This window comes from Arvicola amphibius, chromosome 8 (assembly GCF_903992535.2).
Source record: "Arvicola amphibius chromosome 8, mArvAmp1.2, whole genome shotgun sequence".
Classification (NCBI taxonomy): Eukaryota; Metazoa; Chordata; class Mammalia; order Rodentia; family Cricetidae; genus Arvicola; species Arvicola amphibius.
The window spans coordinates 26,545,774-26,571,990 of NC_052054.1; the positions used below are offsets into that span (position 1 = coordinate 26,545,774).

General features: G+C 43.2%; 1 protein-coding gene across 2 annotated transcripts in view; it reads right to left on the reverse strand.

Moving 5' to 3' along the window:
- The window catches only part of Ect2l (epithelial cell transforming 2 like), a 67,014-nt gene that overhangs the window by 28,730 nt on the left and 12,067 nt on the right, over positions 1-26,217 (reverse strand). For both annotated transcript variants that reach the window (XM_038340292.1, XM_038340291.1), the window contains exons 3-7: positions 13,130-13,292; positions 8,088-8,340; positions 6,854-7,013; positions 4,953-5,091; positions 2,508-2,676 (exon numbers count right to left, since the gene is read on the reverse strand). In XM_038340292.1, coding sequence (XP_038196220.1) covers positions 2,508-2,676; positions 4,953-5,091; positions 6,854-7,013; positions 8,088-8,340; positions 13,130-13,292 — 884 coding nt within the window. The remainder of the gene's footprint in view (positions 1-2,507; positions 2,677-4,952; positions 5,092-6,853; positions 7,014-8,087; positions 8,341-13,129; positions 13,293-26,217) is intronic.

Here is a 26,217-nt window from a genome sequence, read left to right on the forward strand (position 1 = left end):
GTAGAAAAAGACAAGATCTCCTGAGTAAATTAGGAGCATGGGGACCTTGGGAGAGGGTTGAAGGGGAGGGGAGAGGCAGGGAGGGGAGTAGAGAAAAATGTAAAGCTCAATAAAAATAAATACAATTTTTTAAAAATGGGTTAATTTAAGTTATAAGAACTAGTTAGGAGCAAGTCTAAGCATAAGTCTAGCTTTCATAATTAATAATAAATCTCTATGTCATTTTTTTGTGAGCTGGCAACCCAAAATAAAAGCCTGCTACCCCATCATTTTGCAAGTTTCCTAGAAGCTATAGCATTCAATTTATTTCCTCTTCTCTCATTCAATATGATTGGAAGTTTTGATGTTAATAAAATTAAAACAGTTCTGCTTTAGAAATAAGCAAGGGGGAATTCAAGTTATATATGAAGGGTAAAAAAATCCTCTAAAGGGGTAAATATTGATGAGATTTTTTAATCTCCTCATAGCAAGTTAGTTATGTTGGCCATATTTTTCCTTTGCAATACAAGCCAAATGGGACTTCATCAAGGTGGTAACTTCACACCAATTTATCTACTGTGGTGTTCATTGTAATTACTATTCTTTCATCAAACTCAAAACTTTTGCACATAAAGTATAAAGGACATCTTGGTGTGATGGTTTGAATAAGAATGGACCCCAATAGGCTCATGTATTTGAACGCTTAATCGCCAGGGAGTTGCACTATCTGAAAAGATTAGAAGGATTAGGAGGTGTGGCCTTGCTGGAATAGATGTGACCTTGTTGGAAGTGTGTTGCTGGGGGTGGACTTTGAGGTTTCACAAAGCCCATGCCACACTCCCTTCTCTCTCTCTCTCTCTCTCTCTCTCTCTCTCTCTCTCTCTCTCTCTTTCTCTCTCTCTCTCTCTGCTTATAGATCAGGATGAGGCTCTTAGCTACTTCTCCCACCATGGCTGCCTGCCTGTTGCCATGCTCCCTGATGTGCTGATAATGGACTAAACCTGGAAACTGTAAACATGTCCCCAACAAAACGCTTTCCTTCAGAAGAGTTGCCTAGATCGTGGTGTCTTTCACAGTAATAGAACAGCCACTTTGACAATACAGTAGGGAAGAAAATGCTGGCAAATCATATATCTGGTAAGGATTTATTATCTATAACATACAGCAAATCTCTACAACTCAACCTATTCAAAAATCAACCCTTTTTTTTTTTTTTAATAAGCAAAGGGCTTGTTTTTAGAAAATACACAAATGGGCAGCGAGGCCCTGACAGACAGATGTTCAGCATCACTCGTCAACAGAGATGGGCAAATCAAAGCACAGTGAGATTGGACACTTTGGAAACAAAAACCTTTAGCAAATAAATGGCGCAGAGGACTTGGTATACTTGTACACTGTTGATAAAAAAAACAGTTATGGAAACCAGCATGGAGGCTTTTTAAACTAACGAGAGCCACTATATCATACTTATAGGCATATCTCCACAATCACTGAAAGCAAGAGCAAAAAAGGTTTGTCGTTATTCATGACAACCAAGAAGTAGAAGCAACTGGACCGACTACTACATAAACTGGAGCACATATATAGAGTGGATTAGTATTCATCCTTAAAAAAGAAAAAAATCAACGGGTACAGTGTATGAACCCTGAGAGTGTAAGGAAAAATCTAGTCACCAAAAGATGAAACAAGGGATTCCACTTCTGTATTTAAAGGATATGGAGGTTATTGGGGACAGGACTAGGGGAGGAAGGCAGATGTTCCTTAAGTTTCAATTTTGCAAGATGGAAAAACGTTACAGGAATGTGAATGGGGCGGTGGTGCGCACGCCTTTAATCCCAGCACTCAGGAGGCAGAGGCAGGAGGATCTCTGTGAGTTCGAGGCCAGCCTGGTCTACGGAGTGAGTTCCAGGACAGCCAGGGCTACACAGTGAAACACTGCCTTAGAAAACCAAAAAAAAAAAAAAAAAAATGCGAATAAACAAACCGTACACTTAAAGAGGATTAAGATTGTAACCATTATGCTGTGATTTTAATCACAATATTTAAAATTATCATCAAAAATCATCAAAAGCCCGGAGTGTGTCCTAACTGGCTCACAGAGGTCAAGAAGCAGCTAAGTCCCAACAGCAACAAGTGCATCCAGCACACACATCCCAGACTGCATAAAACTGTTCTCCCATGAGAAGTGGACAATGTTTTGGGGCAACAATTGATTCCAGACAAAATACACAGATGAATCAATACACAAATACACAAAATGGCACAGACAAAATACAAGATGAATCTAAAGGACTTGTTAGCAGTAATAGCAGTTGGGATTGAAGTAATAACCACAAAAAGCAAATAAACGCTGGTCTCTTAACCTGTAAAAAAAAAAAATCATCAAAAGCTACTTTACATTCTTCATGACGACACTATGAGCCTTTCCTAGTGAATGAGAGGTTAACAGCGCTGCTGTGACGGTCACATTTGTAAGCGCTGCAGACACTCACACTGTGGGACTGTGCTCCGCTAATCCCCAGACCAACCTTGGAGTAAGTCAATTTCTCGGCTGTTTCCACCGCTAAATATTCCCAGGCTCCGTGCCTTCCGCCCTTGCAGAGCTCTGTCGAGGAGATGAAGCAGGCCCTCCAAGGTCACACCACTGTGTTCGTAGGTCACGGTCACGACGCCCACCTTAACGCTCTCCACCACCATCTGGAAGCGAGACAGCAGCTCTAAGAGTCGGTGCGTGCGCGCTTTAGAGCTAGATGAGGAACCCAGGTGATGTGCAATACGCTATCTTTGCTGAGGAATGGCTCCAGAAAGTACAGAAGGAAGGAACTAAACTTCCTGCTAGCTTTTTTATTTCTTCTCTAATTGTGAGGGAAATAGGAGGTTCATTTGCAACCCCATCATGCAGATAAATAGTATGGACGATTTCGGTTCCTTTTCTTTAAGCCTCTTTATTTTTATACACGCCATCCAGACTCATGCACAACTTATTAAAAACAATGAAACTGAATTAATACCATTTTGCAATGGACTTCTTAAGTAGATTTTAAAATCTAACTATATATATATATATATATATAAAATGAAAATACATAACTTCATTTCACTTTATTTATTTATTTATTTATTTATTTATTTTTTCGAGACAGGGTTTCTCTGTAGCTTTGGAGCCTGTCCTGGAACTAGCTCTTGTAGACCAGGCTGGTCTCGAACTCACAGAGATCCGCCTGCCTCTGCCTCCCGAGTGCTGGGATTAAAGGCATGTGCCACGGCCGCCCGGCTCACTTTATTTAGTCTTATATTTTGAGACAGTCTCAGTATGATGGAGGAGTGTCTATGTGTTACTTTCATTATTAATAAAGATACTGCCTTGGCCCTTTAAGAGACAGAAAATTAGGTAGGCAGAGTAGACAGAACAGAATTGTGGGAAAAAGGAAGCAGAGTTGGGGAGACGCTTCAGGCAGTCGCCATATGCAGTCTCCATGCTTCTCCTCTCCGAGATGGACGCAGGTTAAGATCTCTCCTGGTAAGCCATACCTCGTGGTGCTACACAGATTACTAAATATGGGTTAAAGGAAGATGTGAGAATTAGTCAATAAGAGGCTGAAACTATGGGCCAGGCAGTGTTTTAAAAGAATACAGTTTGTGTGTTGTTATTTCGGGGTATAAGCTAGTCAGGTGGCCAGGAGCAGGGTGGGAACGCAGCCCGCAGCTCCACACTACATCAGTATATAGTCCTAGCTAGCTTACTTAATACTCCAGGTTGACCTCAAATTTCGTCTATCCTCCTGCCTCAGCCTCCTAAGTGCTTGGATTACAGGTACACCCTACTATACCTAGCTAAAGCTTCATTTTGTAATAATCATATTTTGATTTAATGGCACCATTTTTAAATAGATCATGAAGCAGTACTTCTAGTCCACTTTTGAAAAACTATTGGTCACATAATATTATTAAACTTCTTGAGAATTCTGGAAGAGTCTTAAATATTTTTAATCATTATGCCGGCTATTTTTAGTAATTAATTAATTTTTACATATCAATCCCAGTTCCCCCTCCCTCTTCTCCTCCGGCTCCCCCCATCTTCCCTCTACCCCACCCCCAATCAGCTCCTCAGGGAGGGTAAAGCCTCCCCTGGGAAGTTGGTTAAGTCTGTCCCATCATATCCTTGGGGCAGGACCAAAGCCTGAGTAAGGTATCTCTCCATAGAGAATGGGCTCCACAAAGTCAGTTCATGCGCTAGGGTTAGTTAGATCCTGTTCCCAATGCCAGTGGCTCCACATGTTGCCCAAGCCACATCATTGTCACCTGCATTCAGGGGGCCTAGTTCGGTCCTATGGAGGTTCCCCAGTTGTCAGTCTTCCACTAGCTCAGGTCAGCTGATTCTGTGGGTATCCCCATCATGGTCTTGACCCCTTTGTTCATATTATCACTCTTCCCTCTCTTCGATGTACAGCGGTTGAGAGCACTGACTGCTCTTCCAGAGGACTAGGGTTCAATTCCCAGCACCCACATGGAAACTAACAACTGTCTATTAACTGACACCCTCACACAGACATTCATGTAGGCAATCACCAATGCAAATAAAATAAAAATAAATAAATTATTGCCTGTTATGGTGGCACAGCCTCATAGGATTTGCTGAAGGAGGCAGAGGCAGGAGATTCACGAGTTTGAGACCAGCCTGGGCTGGCTACCTTTTTTAAGAGCAACAAGCTCAGTCCAACAGGAGTGTTTTGACACCAACTGCTCACACAGCAATCTGGACCTCTCATGCTTCCTCAAAATAAGTTTGATTACTTTTATATTTATTGCTTTCAGTTTTTAAGACTATATGGGTCTTGTAAATGTTCACTTGATTAGACAATATTCCTCTCAGGAGATGAATCATTTTCACACACAGGACAGCCAAAGAATTTTGTTAGTCTGGATGAAAAAAAGCCATCCAGGGAAGGGCGGGCCTCTTAGAAGAGCAGTACCTCATAGGCGGGAATCCGCGATGAGATCAGGATGACGCAGGGTCGCAAGGCACAGAAAGAGCAGTCATCGGTTCTGCCAGTCCCATGACGATTTTCCTTTACTAAGAAAGGGGGGGAGTGGCTTCCAGAGAGATTGCTTCTGTAGGAGACAAGAGAGAGGGATAAAATCCTAATGTTCCGCTAGCATGACGTTTGATAAGTGCCAGTATGCTATGAACACTGGTGGACAGCAGAAGGCCAGCACCCCTGAGTTCTCAAGCTCTCCCAGCAGTCCGAGGGATAGAGACAAACAGGGGTCCCAGGCTGGCCAAATCTGCCCCCTGTCTCTCCACTTCCACATGAGGAATGACAGGGAAAGCTTCTTGATTCTCACTTAGCTTTTATTGGGCTCTTAAAATAAATACCATGATACACCTAAGGGTTCAAAACTGTATTTTAAAAAGGGGTAGCCAAGCGATTCATATTTCACTTCTGGCCCTTAGGGGTTCCTAAGTAACATCTCCATTATTTCCACGGCCCCATCCCCACAATTACCGAGGATGAGAGATGCCCTATGCTTCTTAAGATTCTTTATGTGTCTTCAGATGAGTGAGACGTAAGGCCACACTCACAAATGTTCCAACTCAGACCTGCATGTGACGTCAGTGCTGAAGCCGAGGAGGGTTGGAATGTGAGGATTTGGGTCCCAGTGTTTATGACAGCTGGATGAGTCATGTCAGCTGTAGACTTCAGTGTCTTCATTCGAAACGTTAGCGTGGAATTCAAAGGGAAAAGGAAAATAACCCTTTTTCTTCATCTCTAAGCAGCTACACAATTTTGGAAGTCACAAACGTCAGATAGGAAAGTAGGCAGAATAAGAACAGAATCCTTGGGACTGGAGGGATGACTCAGCAGTTAAGAGCACTGACTGCTCTTCCAGAGGACCAGGGTTCTATTCCCAGCACCCACATGGCAGCTCACAACTGTCTGTAACTCCAGTTCTATGGGATCGGGCACCCTCACACATACTTGTAGGCAAAACACCAATGCATAAAATAAAAATAAAGTTAAAAAAAAAAAGAACTGAATCCTGGCACTGCACTCGTATATTATGACTTGAATCACTGAAAATAGCCAGCATTTCTCTAATGTCAGTAGGAAAAGAGTACTGTGTTTAGATTACCAATATAAATGGTAGTTTGTCCACATTTGTTTGGGTGCTTTTATAATTTGGATCTGCAGTTTTCCTCGGGTATTAAAGGCTTGGTCACCAGTCCATGGTGCTATTCAGAGGTAGGGTGGATATTTAGAAGATAGACCTAGTAGAGGGAAGTTGGGTCATCGAGGGTGTGCTTTTGAATGGACTAATGGGACCCTAGTGATGTCACCTTTTCCTCTTCACTTCCTGAGCACCATAAAGTGAGTAAGCCTCTCCTATTATGCGTTTCCAGCATGATGCTCCATGCTACTGTAGACCCAAAGCAATGAAAGCAACTGTTCATGAAGCCATGAGCTAAAATAGACCATTCTTCTTTCGAAGTTTAATTATGTCAGGCATTCATTAGGCCAGTGGGAAAGTGACTAACAAAGACACTGTGCAGTTACTTTTACTCCATAAAAATGTAGGGAAATGTCATTTTTGCTCAACAGCTTTAGAAAATATATGATATCTACAATATGTCTTTACCATAGGGTTAAAAGTATATTAGACATAAGTTTTGAACATTACATATTTTCCTCTTCAGAAAGCTTTTTTAAAAGCTGCTATTCTTGAATATGAAGTCATTAATTCTCTCTCTGACATTTCATAGAATACAAGGCATCCAATTCCTGAAGATCCCTCTGTTGGCTAAATAATTCTATAATGAATTCTCCATGACAGAGGAGAGCCCCGAGCCCTCGATAGATAGAAGTTTGCTCACCGCATGGGCAAAGCATCTAAAGATGCCAGAACAAGCTGCCTCTCCAAAGCTTCATAGAATCCTGCTCCTTCTCTCTGCATCTGAGGACCACTGGGCAGGCTCATGGGCTTGGAACAGCGCGTTCCACTCAGCCAAGGGGGTCGAGTTTTGAATAACGCCTCTGAAAAATGAACAGCAGCAGGCTTCCCGTTTATGCCACACTTTTCCCAGACAAGCTGACATAGATCAAGACATCAAAAAGAAAGCTACACCAGGGAAGTATTCCAAACAGTAACTATAGCCACTTGCATCCACTCCTATAGGATTTCTTATTTGCTCTCTGTCACTTTGAGTTAATAAGTAAAGCTCAGAGAACAAGAAGTTCTTCTTGTGAGGACCAGATAATCAGTCCACTGGTTTGCATCCCTTTCTGTCCTTGGCTGGACGTAATTTTGTGTCTATCTTCTCAGGGAAGAGTGATGGAGAAGAGGAAGGCAAGCCCAAGCCTGTCAACAGTGTATTTTAAGAACATGTGCACATCAGAGGCTTCTCCAAGCCCATGGCCTTATCCTGTTTTTCTTCTTGCTTCTTTCAAAAGCAATCGCTATTCTAGGTCTCACTCCCATGCTCGCTCCTCGTTTTCACCAGCCCCAATTCTTCTGTCCTGAATTTACTTCTCATTTTCTGACTGTGTTTGCACTTCCTCCTCCTTTTATGTGTGTATGGGGTAGCAGGGTTGTGCATGGGAAAGGTCAGAGGCATGTGTACACGTGTGTGCACAGATGTATGGGTGCAAACACACAAGTGGCGGTTAAACGTTGACTTGGCTATGTGCGCTGGCCAGGAAGCTCCCAGGATCCTCCTGTTCTTGCCTCCACCCTAGAACTGGGATTACAAGGCACAAACACCCTACCTAAGGTCCCCCCTCTTGTGGGTACTACCAATTTTAACTAGGGTCTTCAGGCTAATATGACAAGCATGTCAGCCACTGAGCCATTTTACCAGATCCGCTCCTTGTGTACACTCTTACAAACCTGGGAGGAGACTGTAGTGGAGGCGGATGCTTGACCTCGGCAATTTCATTGGAAATTATGTTTTATTGCCAATTAACTGAAAGTATGATAACGGGAAAAGGAGCTGGCCTTGCGCAGATGGTGATGAGAGCCCCACATGCTCTCTGTCTAGATGGGAGTTTGGGTGTAAACCCGTTTGTCCAGTGTCTGGATAAGACAGAAAGTTTTATAATGCTACTTACTTTTACGGAATGCAATCTTCTCCCAAATGATTTTCCTCAGGCACTTTTCTCTTTGCCTCTCCTTGAACTCCTCATCCTCAGTTTTGGGTTCATTCAGTGTCCCATAAACAGCAGCAGCTTCCCTGGGTGTTAGCCAATCCAAGCTGGACACACAAGCAATGTAGTGGTGTTTCCAAGCTCCGTATTCATTCTGTGTTGGAGTATAGGGCAGAAACCACCCAAGCCTCGTGCATTTGGGCATCCATAAGCAATCCTCCAGAGAAGAACAAGAGCAGGATGAGTGACACATTTCTAAGGGATAGATTTCTAACGATGGTGGTTTCAATCACACACACCTTATATTTTGGTAGACTGACATTTCTAGTATTGTTGTCTAGTATTGACTTAATGTCTAAACTTCAATCTACAAAAAGTATCAAGTATATTTTATTCCATAGGAAGAATGTTCTTTGGTGAGTATACATTGCATTATGTATAAATATATAATGTAGTGTATACATATATATGCCATCTTGTAGCTCCTTTGGCATTCAGTCACTTTAAGTCTAGATTTTGAGAATTCAGGTATAGTAATTTGCTTCAGACCAGCCCGCCTGCAGAAGAATTTTTTTTATTGAACTCATATTATATTGCCAAATTGCAGCGATTTTTGACTTATTAAAAATGGTGAGTTTTATGTGGCTTACTGAAATCAATATCCAGACAAAATATAAAAACAAGCAGGGCACAATGGCATGCACTCATGCACCTGTGCTCCAGATCTTTGGAAGGCTGGGATGGGAGGGATGCTATGAGCCCGGGAGTCCTAGGGCATCCTTGGAAAAATGTTAAGACCTTAAGAGATGGCAGACAATGTGTGTATGTGTGTGTGTGTGTGTGTGTGTGTGCGCGCGCGCATTCTAAAACTACCAGCACAGTAAAAACCTCGTGTCCTCAAGATCTCAGAACAAAAGAAACCCAGAATGATTTCAAGGCATTTTCCAGTTCTTTTTGTTGTTGTTGTTGTTGTTTGTTTTTTAATTCACTATACAACAGAACTGAGAATGACCTTGAATTTCTGACATTCCTGCCTCAGTCTCTTGAGTGCTGGGATTACAGGTGTGTACCACCAGACCCGATTTATGACTAACCCCAGGTCCTCAAGAATGACAAGCACCCTATGACTGAGGACTTCCCCAGTCCACATTTGCCAGTTTCAAAGTAAAGTGTGCTCAGGCTGCAAAGCAGGCCATGAGGGTGTGGCTCAAAGACCCAGGAGCTGTAAAGAAGCAGGGGAGATAAAAAAGGAAGAAAGGAAGGAAGAGGACAGAAGAAAGAACACAATCTGAAATTCATTGAAGCAGAGACATAGGGGTCTCAACTGAGAACCATTGCAGGAAGAGCAAGACTGAGTTATGCTGGAGAGATGGCTTAGCAGTTAAGAGCACTGGCTGCTCTTCCACAGATCTTGAGTTCAATTCCCAGCAACCACATGGTGGCTCCCAACCATCAGTAATGAGATCTGGTGCCCTCTTCTGGCCTGCAGGCAGACATGCAGGCAGAACAGTGTGTGTGTGTGTGTGTGTGTGTGTGTGTGTGTGTGTGTGTGTGTGTGTATAATAAATCTTTGGAAAAAAAGACTTAAGTTATGCAAACTATGACAAGGGCTGAGGCCAGCTTTGAAGTAGTTCATTCCTTATACACGGTCAGTTCCTGGGTTGAGTCCACGCTAGAAGCAAAAGTAAATTCTCTCTGGAGGAAGACGATATCATCCAGAGACCCAGATGATGATGTCAGCGTTTTATATCTAATATCTGCACTCAATCAAAAATAATTCAAGTACTTAGAAAGACAGGAATTCTTTGTTTGTTTGTCTTTCAGTTTTTAGTAACTATAGAGAGTTGTGAAGAAGAGCCAAACATTGCTATTATCAGACACAAACTTTGAAATAAATCCTATAATTAATATGCCCAGGAATATTAAGGGGCCAAGTGGGAAGTGTTGGCAGCAGAAGCAAATCAACATTCTCGGCCTGGAAATGATAATAACTTAATTTTAAAATTCAGTAAGCAGACAAGAGCACATTAGAATCCAGCTAAAGAAACAGAAAACTGAAAGGTAGAACAGAAGAAAATCCAGACTTAAACATGGAGAGACAAAATGATGCCAGACTCACTTAAGAGAGTGTGGAGTCAGGCTTGGTGGTGCAAGCTTATAATCTCATCTCTCAGGAGACATAGCCATAGATACACGTACAAATAAATACGTGCAATTCATGCATATATACATGGTACTAAATATGATTTTAAAAATAATAACATGTGGAGGAATTTTAAGTATCCAAGAGGATTGATTACATGTGGATACACCAGTGTATGTAAAACTTTCAGGCAGCTGTGGACTTTGCTATCACAGAGGAAGAGGGATGGACTGTATCCAGTCTGCTTCAGGCTCTCAAGGACAACTGTATGTTTATTATATATGTATATGCACGTAATAAAAATATGACGAAAAGGCACGGAAACAGAGAGAGTGATACACAGCTTAAAGGGTCTAAGGTCCTGGTATTTATTGTCTTCAGAGTAATCAGCCAATACAGAGTGCATACTATGATGTACGATAATTATGAACTTCGAAATGAACAATGAAAATATTTATGCAGGCCAAAGGAAGGCTTGAGTAGAATAGAAACGAAACATGAAAAACAAATGAAAGAGCAACAAGAAGCTGTGTAGCACTCAGGAGGTGGGGGAGGTGCAATCAGAAATCTGGGGTTTTCTGCTACTGCAGAACAAGCTCTAGGCGAACTTAGAATACATGAAACGTTGCCTCAAAAATAATACAGTCATTAAAAAATAAACAAAACTGTAAAGATGGTGGGTCTCAACCAAAATATATCAGAATCTATATGAATATGAATATGAATAGACTAAACACTTTGGCTAAAAAAAAAAAAAAAACAATGTTTGGGCTTAGTGGACAAAGTGCTCCCTCCACACAAACATGAAGACCTGACTTTTGATCCCCAGAATTCATGTGTGCTGGGCAATTTATGTCAACTTGACACAAGCTGGAGTTATCTGAAAGGAGGGAACCTCAACTGAGTAAATGCCTTCATAAGGTCTGGCTACAGGGCATTTCTTAATTAGTAATTGATGGGGGAGAGCCCAGTCCATTGTGAATGGTACCATGCCTGGGCTGGCAGTCTTGGGCTCTATAAGAAAGCAGACTGAGCAAGCTGGTAAGCAGCACCCGTCCATAGTCTCTGCATCAGCTCCTGCCTCAGGTTCCAGCTCTGCTTGAGTTCCTGTCCTGACTTCCTTCAGTGATGACTATGATGTAGCAGTGTAAGCCAAATAAACCCTTTCCTCCCCAACTTGCTTTTGGTCATGGTGTTTCATCGCAGCAAGAACAGCCCTGACTAGGACACCGTGTAAAGCTAGACACAGTGGCTCAGTCTGTAATGTCTGTTCTCCTACAGTGAGGAGGCGGATGAAGACAGAATCCCTGCACCTCACAGGACTCAGCAGTAAACAGTGAAAAATCATGTCTCAAAGAAGGTAGAGGTGAGGACCAACAAACTCTCTCCACAAAAGGGCTGGGACACTAGCCGGTGCCCCCACCACATACATACACAGGTAAAAGCCATGCACGCTTGCGGACAGGGCTTACTCAGAGGGAGAACATTTGCTTAGCATATATGATATCCTGGTCTCACTTCTCTGTACCTTAAAAACCAAAACAGTATTAAAAAAAAACACCTCAAAGCCTGCCAAATGCTGATCAATCATATTCTCTTTGGCGGGCATATCTTGGGTGAGTTACTACAGGGAAGCCAAGAGTGAAGATATATAAATAATGGGCTAAAACAGAGAGCCTGAGTCTGAGGAGCCTGGCAACAGTTCATAAAACAAGGGCCGTTGTCTGGTTTGTGCTTGAGGCCCTCACTGAGCCGCAGCTAGCGTTTGAAGTGAACATCTGGACAGCATCATCCCTGGACATGTGCAGTCTACAGGAGGGATATATGAGATGCAGCCAGAGAGTGTCTTCTCATGATCAACTCTTGGAAAAGACAATGGGGAGACACCTAGAGCAGAGGCAGAAGCAAGGACAGACGTCTGTTTTAGCTGCTGTTCTGTTCCTCAGCAGGTGTCAGCCAAGGATTCAGTAGACGCTCTGGTTATGGACCGGCTTTCCAGAATTAACTTACCATGAATAAAATAATACCATTTAAGAAACAAAGTTCAAAACATTTTTTTCAAAAACAATAGTGCACTTCTACAAATGAAATGTTTCAAAATAATAATCACATTGAATAATCCATAAGCATACAAGTAAATAAATTATTGGAACGGTGCATATAGCCATGATTATAACTTGTTACTAGTGTTGGTATTTGGCTTAGTGGTAGAGTGCTGACCTAGCATGTGTGAGGCCCTGGGTTTGATTCCCAGAATGGAAACTGGGAAACCAAAGGTGGGTGGGAAACCTTCCAAGTTAAAAAGAAGTTACTGAATTTGACTTATCTCCATTTTTAAAAGTGTGTGTGTGTGTGTGTGTGTGTGTGTATGTGTGTGCGCGTGCGTGTGTTCATGTGAATAAGTATAGGTGCGCGTGTGCCAGTGGAGGTCAGAAGATAGCTTTAGGAGTTAGCCATTTCCCTCCACCTTGTTTGAAACAAGGCCTCTCTTGTGGTCCCCCAGGCTAGCTGCCCATGAGTTCGCCTGCATGTACCAGGCTAGCTGTCCATGAGTGACCAGGTCTCTACTGTCTCCATCCCCTTGTCTCGCTGGAGGAACACAGAGATTGTAGATGTGAGCTGCCATGCCCAGCCTTCCATGGGTTCTAGGGATCGGACTCAGGGCCTCACATCTGCAGCAAGCACCTTTACCCACCTAGCCAGATCTCCCCAGCCCTCCATTACCTCCTCCTAAGGGGCACGTAACCACTGCAGGCCCCCTCCACTGCAGTTCAGAGAAGAGCCATCCTAACCAACCCATTACAGATTATGGTTGCATTCGTGTCCCATTACTAGGACGTGAGAGGAGCAGAGAGGGCCAAACCTGTTCCGTTAGAAACTTCCAGGGCCAGCTGACTTGAGCAGCTGCACACAGGTCTTTCGGATTCAGGAAGGAGAAGATATAAAGAGAAATAGAACGTGGTAACACTGTCGAGAAATCCACGCTGGCCACCTGCTTCCTCTCTGAAAACCAGTCTTGGATGAACCTACAAAGGAAGACAGAGCAATTCAGTTCTTAACACCATCATCTAACAGTGACTAAAGATCCGCAGAGATACCAGACATTGCTATTTTCCAAAGTTTACTGCAAAGTAATTCAATCAGGGCTTGGGAAGTGGTAATATACCTCGCTAACCTGAACAAGGTCCTGAGCTATAGCCTCAGCATTGCAAATAAATATATATTATACGTGTGTGTGTGTGTGTGTATACATACACACATGTGTTTGGTCTGCATACATATCTGTGCACTCGTGTGTGCCTGAAGAGGCTAGAAGAGGTCATCAAATTCCTTGGAACTGGAGTCACAGAGGTTATGAGTCATTTTGTGGGTGCTGGGAATCAAACCCAGGTCCTCTGGAAAGTCAGCCAGGGCTCTTAACCTCCAAACTCTCTACCAGAGGTTCTTAACCTATGGATCATGACCTCTTTGCCAAATCTCTTATTTCCAAAAAATATTTACATTATGATTCATAACAGCGAAATTACAGTTATGAAGTAGCAGCAAAAATAATTGTGTGGTTGGGGGCCGCAGCATCGGGAAGGCTGAGAACCATTGCAAGTCTAACTCAATTTTTGCAAATGAAATTTTAATTCAGCAGGCAAAGCAATGCGTTCCTTTTGCATTTCCATCCACATAGCACTAGCCTCTGTCTTTCCCTCATTGACCTCCCCATCCTTTGCTGCCCCTTGTTAGTTTTCTCTCTCCTCCAGATAGCCCCTCTTCAGCTCTCATGTCAGACGTATTCCCCCTCCCCCACTAAGATCTCCTCTTCCATTCCCATGGTCTCCTTTCTAGTTTTATCACTTTTACACACACATATGCACACTTGCGTGTGTGTGTACAACCTGACACGTGACTGTTCTCTTTATATATCCATGACATAACTCTACAGCACTAGGCCGCCAGTAGGTGCTCTTTGAATACCTACTGCTAGAACAGGACAGGCTGGAAGCAACGCAGGCAGCAGCAACCCCGCACTGAATTCTTGGATCTCTAGGACCAGCTTTGGGTGGCTGGAAAAGTTCTGCTAATCAAGAATCTACCACAACTCATTCACTCGAGACCTTTGACCACGACAAAACTTTCTCTCACTGCTAAGTGGCCACTACTATCCAATATCATCGGGCCCCAGTGGACACAGATGAGCTCACCAAAAGTCATGGCACTGAGCAAACCCCATCCTGCAATAGGACTTCTTGGACTTAAATTTCCAGAGGGTGATTTAAGTCTCGGTAGGTTTCATAGAAACGGAAGTAGCATTTCCCATAAAGAAAAGACCATAAGCCATCTGGCTGGACTCCTGTGACTCCTAAGAGGCCGTCTTGACCACTGTTTCACCTAAACTGCTGGCTCCGTCCAGAACCTCGTCTACAAGGCCCCAAACCTGAAAACAGGAAAGTTCACTGATAAAATTATCTACCTTCAAGGGCAGCAGCTCCATTCAGTGTGATAAAGAGCTCTTGCTTATCTCTGAGAAACACTCTGAACATCAAGCAGTGAAAGCCAACACATTGTCCTACAGCTAAGGTCCAGTCACCGTCTAACTATATCCATGGTGCCCTGACCACGCAGGATCAGATACTATGGGACGCGTGTGAATCGGATGCAATACCATCACGGAAAACTCAATTTTGTGTCTGCTCTACACACTCATGTGATGTGACCATGTTTTACAGCAATGGAAATACTGATGAACATCTCTGCTGAAGCCAGCTAGGTTTATGCCCCAGACAGAATCACAGCAGAGGAGCTTCCAGAAGGCACTGGAACACCTGGCAAGAAATTCTTCCAAGTCACGAAAAGAGAGAGGGAGCCAGACTCAGAGCAAGCAAGATGTGGCTGCCTCTCCAAAAAAGGTACCAAGCCACATGACTAACACAGACAAGAATTTTGGGCTAATATAGTTATAAGAGTTAATAAGAAGCCTGAGCTACTAGGCCAACTAGTTTATGATTAATATAGACCTCTGTGGGTGGCATGGCTCACATAGAGGGACTGGGTAGGACAGAAACCTTGGTCAGCAAAAAAAGCCATGAAGTTACCCATGAGGCTGTGTGGTTCATAGACTCTTGCCAAGCATCAGCAAACTCTTTGTGTGTGTGTGTTCGGTTATTTTAAATTGTAGCCATGCCTCCCCTGCTATGGTATCCAGGAAACAGTGCAAGGTAGAGTGTGAAGGGGGTAGTGTACATTTCTTTTTATTGTTTTCATGAAAAGGAACAGTGCATTTCTCCTCCTCCCCCTCTTCTTTTTCTTCTTCTTCTTCTTTTTCTTCTTCTTTTTCTTCTTCTTCTTCTTCTTCTTCTTCTTCTTCTTCTTCTTCTTCTTCTTCTTCTTCTTCTTCTTCTTCTTCTTCTTCTTCTTCTTCTCTTCTCCTTCTCCTCCTCCTCCTCCTCCTCCTCCTCCTCCTCCTCCTCCTCCTCCTCCTCCTCCTCCTTCTTCTCCTCCTTCTTCATGCTTGGTTTGACCTTGAAGAATGAACAATTCCCATGACTTCAGAGAACACCTGATAGACATGGATTTGGACCCTGACTGCCATGGGGCACACCCATGACTGTCCTTCTGCCTCCCCCGGGGTAATTGATGACATTGCTATAAGATGGCAACCTCCATGTTCCTGTGGAATCCATGAGCCAGGAAAGGGCAACAAGGTTATCTTGGAGGCATAGCGATGTAATCGATGGCCACGGAGTGGAAGTAGATAGGGTTGAAAAAAGATGCAAAAAAAAAAATCCATTTTCTACTAAAGTTACAGACTGACCTCACCACAGCAGCCTTCTATGACTTCTCAGTGTTAGGCATGTCTTGCCCCGCTTGGCCAGCTCTTTAAGATTTGGTTGACACTCCACTTGAGAACAAACACATAAAACCTAGTATAATTCAATGCCTCCTAAAGATAACACACAGCATTACATTAAAAGAGTCTCAAGTTCCAGGGGCTGTACTGGGAAGGGGCTGATCCTGATGGGAGCTTGCCATGACTTAGCAGAGAGCTCTCAGCAGACCTGGTCTAGTTCAACAGAAGAACGATTGCTGGGTGCCAAGTGTTCGTATTTAACAGGGCAGCATCCTCTATCATTCCCTGTTCCTCTCCTCCACACTATAAATATCCATCAGATCTCACGGGCCAAGTCTCAGCATTTGCACTCACACACTGGCCAAGGGCCACACAGCCCATCTCCACATTGCCCAAGCTGCGTGGTGATGAAAGGTGAGGTCACTCCTGCTACCTCTCGGTTTATGTGAGTTTTCCCTGGGGTTAGGGAGGAGGAGGGGTTTGACATTAGGGCAGGGGTGGGGTGGGGGGAGCACTAGATGAGACAAAGGGAATCATCAGCAAGAGTGGGAGAGGGCCCCCTCCTCTCTCTCTCCCTCTCTCTCTCTGCTTCTCTCTCTCTCTGCTTCTCTCTCTCTCTCTCTCTCTCTCTCTCTCTCTCTTTCTCTTCTCTCTGTCCCCCTTCCCTTTCTTCCCAAAACCCACTAAATAAACTATGCTCAAACCCTTTAAAAAAAAGATTGGGAGAGGGCTTAAGGGTATAATATGTGGTTATGATCACAATCCATTCCATACATACATCTATGGAATTGTCAAAATAAATAAATCATATCCTATAAAAATATTTTCCTAATATAGTCTATTCCTAATACATGTACATTCCATGGAGCTTGTGTGTATGTGTCCCCTATGCAAGGCAGAAGATAGTTCATGGCATAGAGAAGGCACTCAACAAATATGTGTTAAATAAACATGTCACAGAAAGGAAATGTTATCCCTATCATCTGCGGGGAGAAGTCAGTGTCTGCAGATTTGCACTTGGGTTTTTGTGAGAGAATCCTACATGCCTTGATTGATTTACACTAAAAAGAAGAATCCTGGGGCTGGAGAGTTGACTCTGTGGTTAAGAGTATTTGCTGCTTTTCCAGGGGACCAGGGTTCAGTTCCAAGCACCTACAGGGTGGCTCACAATCATCCATAGCTGCAGTTTCAGGGAATCTGATGCCCCTCTGACCTCTGCTTGATGTGCAGGCAAAACACTCACACACAAAAATAAGACAAATAAAAGAGGAACCATTGCTTGCAGCAGATATGATGGCACAAGCCTATAGCAACAGCAGTCAGGAGACTGAGACAGGAGGACGAAGAGTTCGAGACTAGATGGGCCACACAATGTATCTCAGAAACTACTAGGCATTTGTTAGCCATACCTGGTGACCTGGGTTTGATCTCTAGAGCCCACGTAAAGATGGAAGGAACCAGCTCCACAAGTTGTCCTCTGTCTCCAAGTGTGCGCACCCACAACACACCAGGTACACATACACACAATGTTAATAAACTTACTAATTAAAACAACACCAACAACAAATAGCCCAGTAATTTGAATGAACAGGACGGAGTTGTTGGCTGGGAGTCTAATGGTTTCTTCTACACCTTCCAACAGTCACTTCCAGTACCTGGCTTCACGGAAGGTTCTGTGCAATGTGTGTTGTTCCTGGTGCACTCCTTGTCTGTGAGGCTTTCATGGGCCTGTAATTTACTGTGTCTCCTTTTCTCCTGGCACACTTGTGACTTGTGTTTATAGACACAGCTTTGCCTCAGCTAAGGTAAAATGCTCTTTATTGTTTGGGATGATCTGGGGAGTTACTTTACTCTCATTATCTGATAACAACAGCAGCCCAAGCGTTTCAGTGAAGCCGAAGTGCAAAGCAAGTGCATTTGCGTATTCTCGTGATCTATTTTCTAGGTCTGCGTGACTGAAAGAAATAGATTTCTTTTCCGTTTTAGCTGGCAACTTCTACACGAGATAACATTTCCTTCCCGAGTAGAGCTGTGTTTCGTTTATTCCTGCTTTTAATATGTAGGCCTGTTCCGAACTGTCAATCATTTCTCCTAACTGGATAACAATCGGGCATTGGAGAGACTGTCTGAAGGGGAGGAGTTGTAACAGATTCACTCAGCCTGGTGTGGGCTGAGTGAAAAGTGAGTTGGCAACGTGACTAGGCTGCCCTCTGCAAAACCGAAATGAAAAGACGAGGACACGGTGAGCAACTGTCCCTCAGTGAGGGTGGATCTAGAGATAGGAGAACTGGGTGTGGTAAGTGACTGCACTGGACAGCGGGAAATGTAGCATTCTGTGTAGGAGGAGGATGCTGCCGGGCCAATAAGGGATACTGATGAGGTCTGCGATGGGACGGTTGAACTGAATCATTGCTGGTGTGGGTGGATGAACTTTGATTTTTTTTTTTTCATCAGTGACCTCATTAGAAAATACAAACTGAAGGGCTGGAGAGAGTGCTCAGTTGGAAAAGCACTTGCCTTCCAAACACAAGGAGCCAAGATCTGTCACCAGAACCCAAGCCGTGTATGCTAGCGTCCACTTGCCAACCCAGAACTGAGGACAGGGAGACGGGAAGATCCCTGGGCCTTGCCAGCAGGTGTGGCACCCTGGGCAAGGGCAGAATAAGGAAAAGCCCTGTCTCCAAAAGCAGTGTCTAAGGAACAAAACTCAAGATCGTTTTCTGGACAGCACACGTATGTGCACACACGTGTGCTTGCACCCCCATATGCACCTGGTCACACACTAACACCAAAAGGAAAAGAAAGTTGGCACTGCCAAAGGCTATGAGGATCACATTTACAACTTACTCCCCAGTGGTAAAGGATAACAAGGCAAGCTTGATACCAATGTTTACTACTGAGCGATACACTATTAAACTTTAATCAAGTAGAGGAATCCAGAGGGAAAGGGCAAAGAAAGTATTTATATTATTCTTGCCTAAAAATTATTGGAAAACAAAAGAGATCACACAGGCAGTGGTGGTGCACGCCTTTAATCCTAGCACTTGCGAGGCAGAGACGGTTGGATCTCTGAGTTTGAGACAGCCTGATCTACAGACTGAGTTGCAGGACAGCTAGGGCTACATAGAGAAACCCTATCTTGGAAAACAAAACAAAACAACAAACTCCCCAAAAGAGAGAGCAGGCATTTAATTCATTGTATGTTGTATATGGACCTATTTCCTGGCCATGTTTAAGTTACCGCTGTTTGTTATCTGTAGCCATACAGCCTAGTCACATCCAGAGACAGTGCCTTAGAACTCATTGGCAGCACGGTCTGAGAGATGACAGCATTGTCAGTGTGCAGGGCTGGCACCATATGGTATCCACCAATGGGTCATGGAGGCTGTCTCAGTATTGATGGTAAAGTACAGGTAATAACTGGCTCACTCCTTTGAAACTAACATTCACACTGGACAAGACCATGAAACACTGAGAACAGCTAGGCCCCAAAGGATATGGTTCCAACTACAAATTTAGAATTTAGAACCAGTTCTTCTTCTTCTTCTTCTTCTTCTTCTTCTTCTTCTTCTTCTTCTTCTTCTTCTTCTTCTTCTTCTTCTTCTTCTTCTTCTTCTTCTTCTTCTTCTTCTTCTTCTTCTTCTTCTTCTCCTCCTCCTCCTCCTCCTCCTCCTCCTCCTCCTCCTCCTTCTCCTCCTCCTCCTCCTCCTCCTCCTCCTCCTCTTCCTCCTCCTCCTCCTTCTCCTCCTCCTCCTCTTCCTCCTTCTCCTTCTTCTTCTCCTTCTTCTTCATCGTCTTCCTCCTCCTCCTTCCCTCTTCCCTTCCTTTTCTTCTTTTTAAAGAAAGACTTACTTTATTTATATTTGTGTGTGTGTGTGTGTGTGTGTGTGTGCGCACATGCGTATGTGCACATGCACACACATTACCCTTAGAGAGCAGAACAGGGTGTTAGATTCCCGGGAGCTGGAGTTACATGAAGTCACGAGCCGCTCTAAGCCAGTGCTGGGCAGCAAACTCCAATTCTCTGGCAAAGCAGCAAGCACTCTTAACTTCTGAACCATCTCTTCAGCCCCTTTGAGAGAAAATTTGCTGTCATCTTGGCATTTTAAGAAAATTAGCAAAATAACATGAAAAGCTGAAATTTTCCAGCCACTTTTTCTTGAAGTGCTGGAATCATGCATACTCCAGGGGATCGTACATGCTAGATAAATACTGCACCAATGAACTATATCCCAGTCCCTGGTCTTTTAAGACAGGGTCTCTCTGTGTGTAGCTCACACCTACTTGATAGACCTGACTGGCCTCAAACTGACCATCTTCCTCAATCCCAAGTGCTGGGATTACAAGCATGCAACACCACGCCCAGCCTCAGTCACCTTTTCAAAGAAAGGTCTCTGGGTATCTTTGGAATGTTTGCTTCTAACACCATCCAACTTTGTAGAATCTACTGCTGTATCCAGAGGAGGAAAGCAGAATGCAAGAACTAGACTTCAAGCCGGGCAGTGGTGGCGCACGCCTTTAATCCCAGCACTCGGGAGGCAGAGGCAGGCGGATCTCTGAGTTCGAGGCCAGCCTGGTCTACAAGAGCTAGTTCCAGGACAGGCTCTAGAAACTACAGGGAAACCCTGTCTCGAAAAACCCCAAAAAAATAAAATAAAATAAAATAAAGAAACTAGACTTCAGTTATACAGGTTTTATGTTTGTGCCTGGTCTGCTCTGCTACCAGGATCATGGTGAAGAAATAGGAATCTTAAGCAAGGAGAACAGAAAATGGCCCAATTACGCTTTAAAAAAAAAATCCATGCCTGAGCAACAGAAGGAAGGTTTTTGCAGTAATGACACCCGGCTCATCACTTTGCACTTAATGTTGCCAAGTACTAAATCAACGAAGAGAAATAACAACACATAAGGAGAAAATGAACAAAATGTGCTTTGCTCATTGTCTTGCGACAAGGATAGTTTTATCTAAATAATTCATGACAATGCTTTGCAGTATATTACTGGATGCACAGTGTGTACTTTCAAAAACAACGGAGCTCAGTGCTAGGGGACTCAATCTCATTTTTTGTTAAATTTCTGATATGAAGGAGAAAGCAGCTGCCAAAATTCTTATGAAAATGGCTGGGAGGACAGCCTGGAATGGTGGCTGGAGAGGGTAAGTGGCTTTGGCTGAGGTCTTTGTTTTCTGGTTGCCTAGGCAGCACATCTCAGTCTAGTGGCTTCTTGAAAACACTTAGGGCAAGGTAAGGGCCTACTGGGCAGTTTTTGCACTGGTTTCAGCCAGTTGCATAGACTAAGAAGACAAGTCAGCAGAATGAGCCACCCCAAGGTGCCTTTGAATCCACCAATTCATCCTCTAGGAGTTTGTCCTTAGTGATTGAGGACATGGCCAAGGACTCAGCTAAAAGAGATTCCTGTATGTGTTGTTTCTATAGCAAATGCCAGGGAAACAAGATAAATGTCTGGGATAAGTTATGGCATATTTATAAAACCTAATAACTCTTCCTAGAAATCAAAACTCTGAGTCGAAAGGGGAATCCACATGCTAATTTCAAATGCATAGGAGTTCTGGGGAATATAACAATAATATTTTAAAGTATCTTCCAGAAAAAGGTAATGAAAAGGTAAATCTGCAATTTACTGAAATAACACACACACACACACACACACATGCACACACGCGCATGCACGCACACACGCGTGCACACACACTCAAGCTAAGACAGCGACAGTGAGGAGTTGACAGAGATACTCTTGAGAGAGTTGAGCCCTTGAGCTTCACTTCCACCTCCTCTGGGTTCCATGGGGAAGATGTCAGCTGGGACGCAAGAGTAAAGGTCTAGGAAAGGGATGGAAATCAGAACAGATGTGAACTTTATGTTAGCATACAGTGCTCAAGCCTTCAAGGAGACATCTATATCAGACTCTCAAAGACCCTGGAAAGATCAAAGAAAAGATGACAGAGAGAGTCCAAGAGCTGGACCATGGGGTGAAGGAGAGAGGGCAAAATCCTGCAATGCTGTCCACTGGATTTGATGAGGCTGATGTAACAAGCACAGAGCAAGGCAACACACACACACACACACACACACACATGCACACACACACAAACACATGCACACAAAGGCATGAAAGGAAGAGGGGCTAGTCAGGAAGAAGGGGTCTACAGGAGAAGGAGGGTAATAAGACAGACTAAGGAGGGTGTGAATATGCTCAGTTCATCGTATACATGTAAGAACTGTCAAAAATTAAAAGTGTAAAAAGGAAGGCTCACTGAAAATTATTGACCACTATTTAGTATAAAAATTGATGAGAAAATGAGAAATCAATGATTCCCTGGAGAGGAAACATTGTATGCTTCCACAACCCAGGACAGATCTCAGAAGGAGAAGACCACCAGGGAAGGAGGCAAATGAAACAAGGAGAGGTCTATCAATTCAGGAACCAGAAGGGACTGAAGAGTCAAATGAAGTCAAAACATAAGTATATTAAGTATTCAGATGGAATCAAGGTACAACAGGAATGATTTTAACTGTTCATTTGGAAGAGAAAATATTTTTTTAAAGTAAAGCATTATAGTTTTTGGAACAAAGAGTAAACTAAATGGATAAGTTGGGAGAATAGACTTGGAACAGATGAAGAGGACATGAGAGAGTCTTGAGTGATCGCCAAACTGTGGGTGTACCACAGTCAAGGAAAATGATGGCAGACATGAAGTTAGAGAACTTAGTATTATTATTAATATCATTTAGCTCCAAATGTCCCTTAAAGGCCCACACACACAACAGGTTTTGTCTCCAGTTTGATACTGTTGAGAAGCAGTGAAACTTAAGGGGTGGAGCCCCATAGGAGGATGTTAGATCATTGGAGGCACCCCCTCAGAAGGTCTGGGGGGAATTCAGTCCCTTCCTCTCTTTGTTCCCTAGCTACTTGATGGGAAGAGTGACTTCCTCCACGCATGCTCCAACTATCATGTACTCACTACAGACCCACAAGCAACGAGCCAACCAACCAAAGACAGAAACTCCAAAACTAAGACAAAATGAACCTTTCTTCCTTTTAGGCTGATTATCCTAGGTATTTGTTGCAGTAGCAAACAACTGAATTTATTCTATTTATTCTATTTATACTATTTATACTATTGCCCATACAGCCATAAGGAGAACGGGGATTTCCTAAAATCTCAAGCAATTTTGGATGCATACTTATGAGTGTTTTTCTGGGAAACTGATGTGAGATTCCCCTCTGTATGCTGTGAATACCACTGGTGAATAAAGAAACTTCCTTGGCCTGTTGATAGGGCAGAACTTAGGTAGGCGGAGAAAACTAAACTGAATGCTGGGAGAAAGGATGCAGAGTCAGAGAGAAGCCATGTAGCCCTGTCAGAGACAGATGCCAGAACTTTAGCCAGTAAGTCACAGCCTCGTGGCAATACACAGATTAATGGAGATGCGTTAAATCAATATGTAAGAGTTAGCCAATAAGAAGCTGGAGCTAATGGGCCAAGCAATGATTTAATTAATACAGTTTCTGTGTGATTATTTTGGAGCTGAGCAGCCAGGAATCAATAAGAGGCCTTTCTACAACAGTAAGCAAATTCAGAAATTTTAGAACATCTTAAATACTCCTTCTCTAAAGAGTATATGATCCAAAATTATTTCAGAACTAAAAGGCTATTTTGTACATATTTGTTGTAGTTTGATTCATTGATGGATTCCTTAAACCAATACTTATTTAATCTCTCATTATATTTTAGGATCTTAATGATAAGAAAAAAGGGGGAGGAAGGGAGGAAGAACAGAAGCCAGATGTGGTAGTACATACCTGTAACCCCAGTACTCAGGAGTCAGAAACAAGAGTCAGATAACAAGTTCAAGGCCACCCTGGTCTATATTCAGAGTTTCACAATAGTAAGGGCTATATAGTGAGACCCTACATCAAAAAACAAAACAAGGGGTTGAGAGATAGCTCAGCAATTAAAAGCACTTACTACTTTCACAGAGGACCTAGATTTGGATCCCAGCACCCAAACAGTGGTAACTCCAGTTCTGGGGGACCTGAGGTTCTCCTCTGGACCCCACAGGCACCAGGCAGGCTCACAGTGTACATACTTACATGTAGCAAACACTAACATACATAAAATCAAATTAAGTAAATCTTAAGCAAAACAAAAACAGGAAAGAAAATAGCATGATACAATACCTGCATTTATGGAGCTTTTAATCTGATCATAAAAAGCACTGATACATAAAAATCTGAAAAAAAATACCTCTCTCTCTCTCTCTGTCTGTCTTTCTCTCTCTCTTCTTTTTGGTTTTTTTCAAGACAGGGTTTCTCTGTAGCTTTAAAGCCTGTCCTGGAACTCACTCTGTAGACCAGGCTGGCCTTGAACTCACAGAGATCCACCTGTCTCTGCTTCCCAAGTGCTAGATTTAAAGGTGTGCACCACCACTGCCTGGAATGAAAATGAATACATCTTAAATGTAATAAATTTTATAGCAAATAAGTATACATTCTTATGCCATTGTTGAATTGATGGAACAAGCTGATCTGAGAGGTAAGGAGGCTTTCCTGAAGGAGCTAAGTGGAGGATAAGCAACCTGGAGAAAAGGGCTGTGGGAAGAAGTCCCTTCTAAGCAGAAGGGAAGGTCAAAGTCACATCATCAAGGCACTGCAAAGAGCTGGGAAAACAGGGAACTTCGGAGACGTGGTTAGAAGGAAACCTGAGAGGCTAGGGAGATGGCTAAATGGGCAAGAGTGTTACCCATGGATGAGGACAGGAGTCTGGATCCCAGCATCCCTGTTAAAAGCTAGACATGGCCACATGCATGCCTATTACACCAGCACCACGGGAGGATTGCTGGAGGCCTTCTAGGTGCCAGCCCCAGGTTCAGTCAGAGACCTTTGTAAACGGAGACTACGCTTGCTTTTCCTGGCCATCCAGAGCCAAATAATCACATAGAAACTATATTAATTACAACACTGCCTGGCTGATGACTCAGGAGTATTTCTAGTTAGCTCTTACATCTTTAATTAACTCATTTCTACTAATCTGTGTATTGCCACAAGGCCGTGATTAATGGTAAAGTTCTAGGCTTCTTTCTCCTTTGGCAGCTACATGGCGTCTCTCTGACTCCACCTACTCTCTCTCTATCTCTGTTTGGACTTCCCACCTGGCTTTACTCTGCTAAGCCATTGGCCAGAACATCTTTATTCAGTAACCAATAAAAGCAACACATATACAGAAGGACATCTCACATCAGACCTTGTCTCAAAGTCCTATGGTTGTGAGTGTTAGAGCACAGTGCTCTTTTGGTTTCCTCTGGCCTCAGCGAGCACATATGCACCTTCACACACACACACACATGCACACACACTACACACATATCATACACACACAAAATAATAATAATAATAATAATAATAATGAAGGAGGAGAAGGAGAAGGAGGAGGAGAAGGAGAAGGAGGAGGAGAGGGGGAAGAAGACGAAGAAGAAGAAGAAGAAGAAGAAGAAGAAGAAGAAGAAGAAGAAGAAGAAGAAGAAGAAGAAGAAGAAGAAGAAGAAGAAGAAACAGAGCTAGTTCCAGGACAGCTAAGGCTACACAAAGAAACCCTGTCTTGAAAAAATCAAAAATAAGTAAATAAAGAAATATCAAATGAATAGTTGGGTATAAGGTTAGGATAGCACAGGGGATGTCAGGACCAGAAATAAAAACTCTCTTGTACAGAAATGTTAAATGAAATTAGCATTTCATTTAGGGGGCTTAGGATATATGAAGAATAAAAGGAGAAGCAAGGCTAAACAGATGGGAGGAATATTCACATTTAATGACATAGTGTTTGTGAAATATTAACATTCTTTAGCATTTTAGGCCAAGGCCATAGGGGTAGAGAATTAAACAGTCATAGTCAATAAACCAGAGAGAGTTATTCCATGGGATCCATAGGAAAGAATATCTCTGGAAGCAAGAATTTGATATTACTGAATACTGCAGAGAGATCAAGGGAGGTGGAATCGAGGCAAATATCCTCTGGACTCAGCATATGGATTAGCAGGGATACAGACCAGCTTAGGGTGTGGTGAGCTGGAGCTGGAGAGGAATGGTCTACG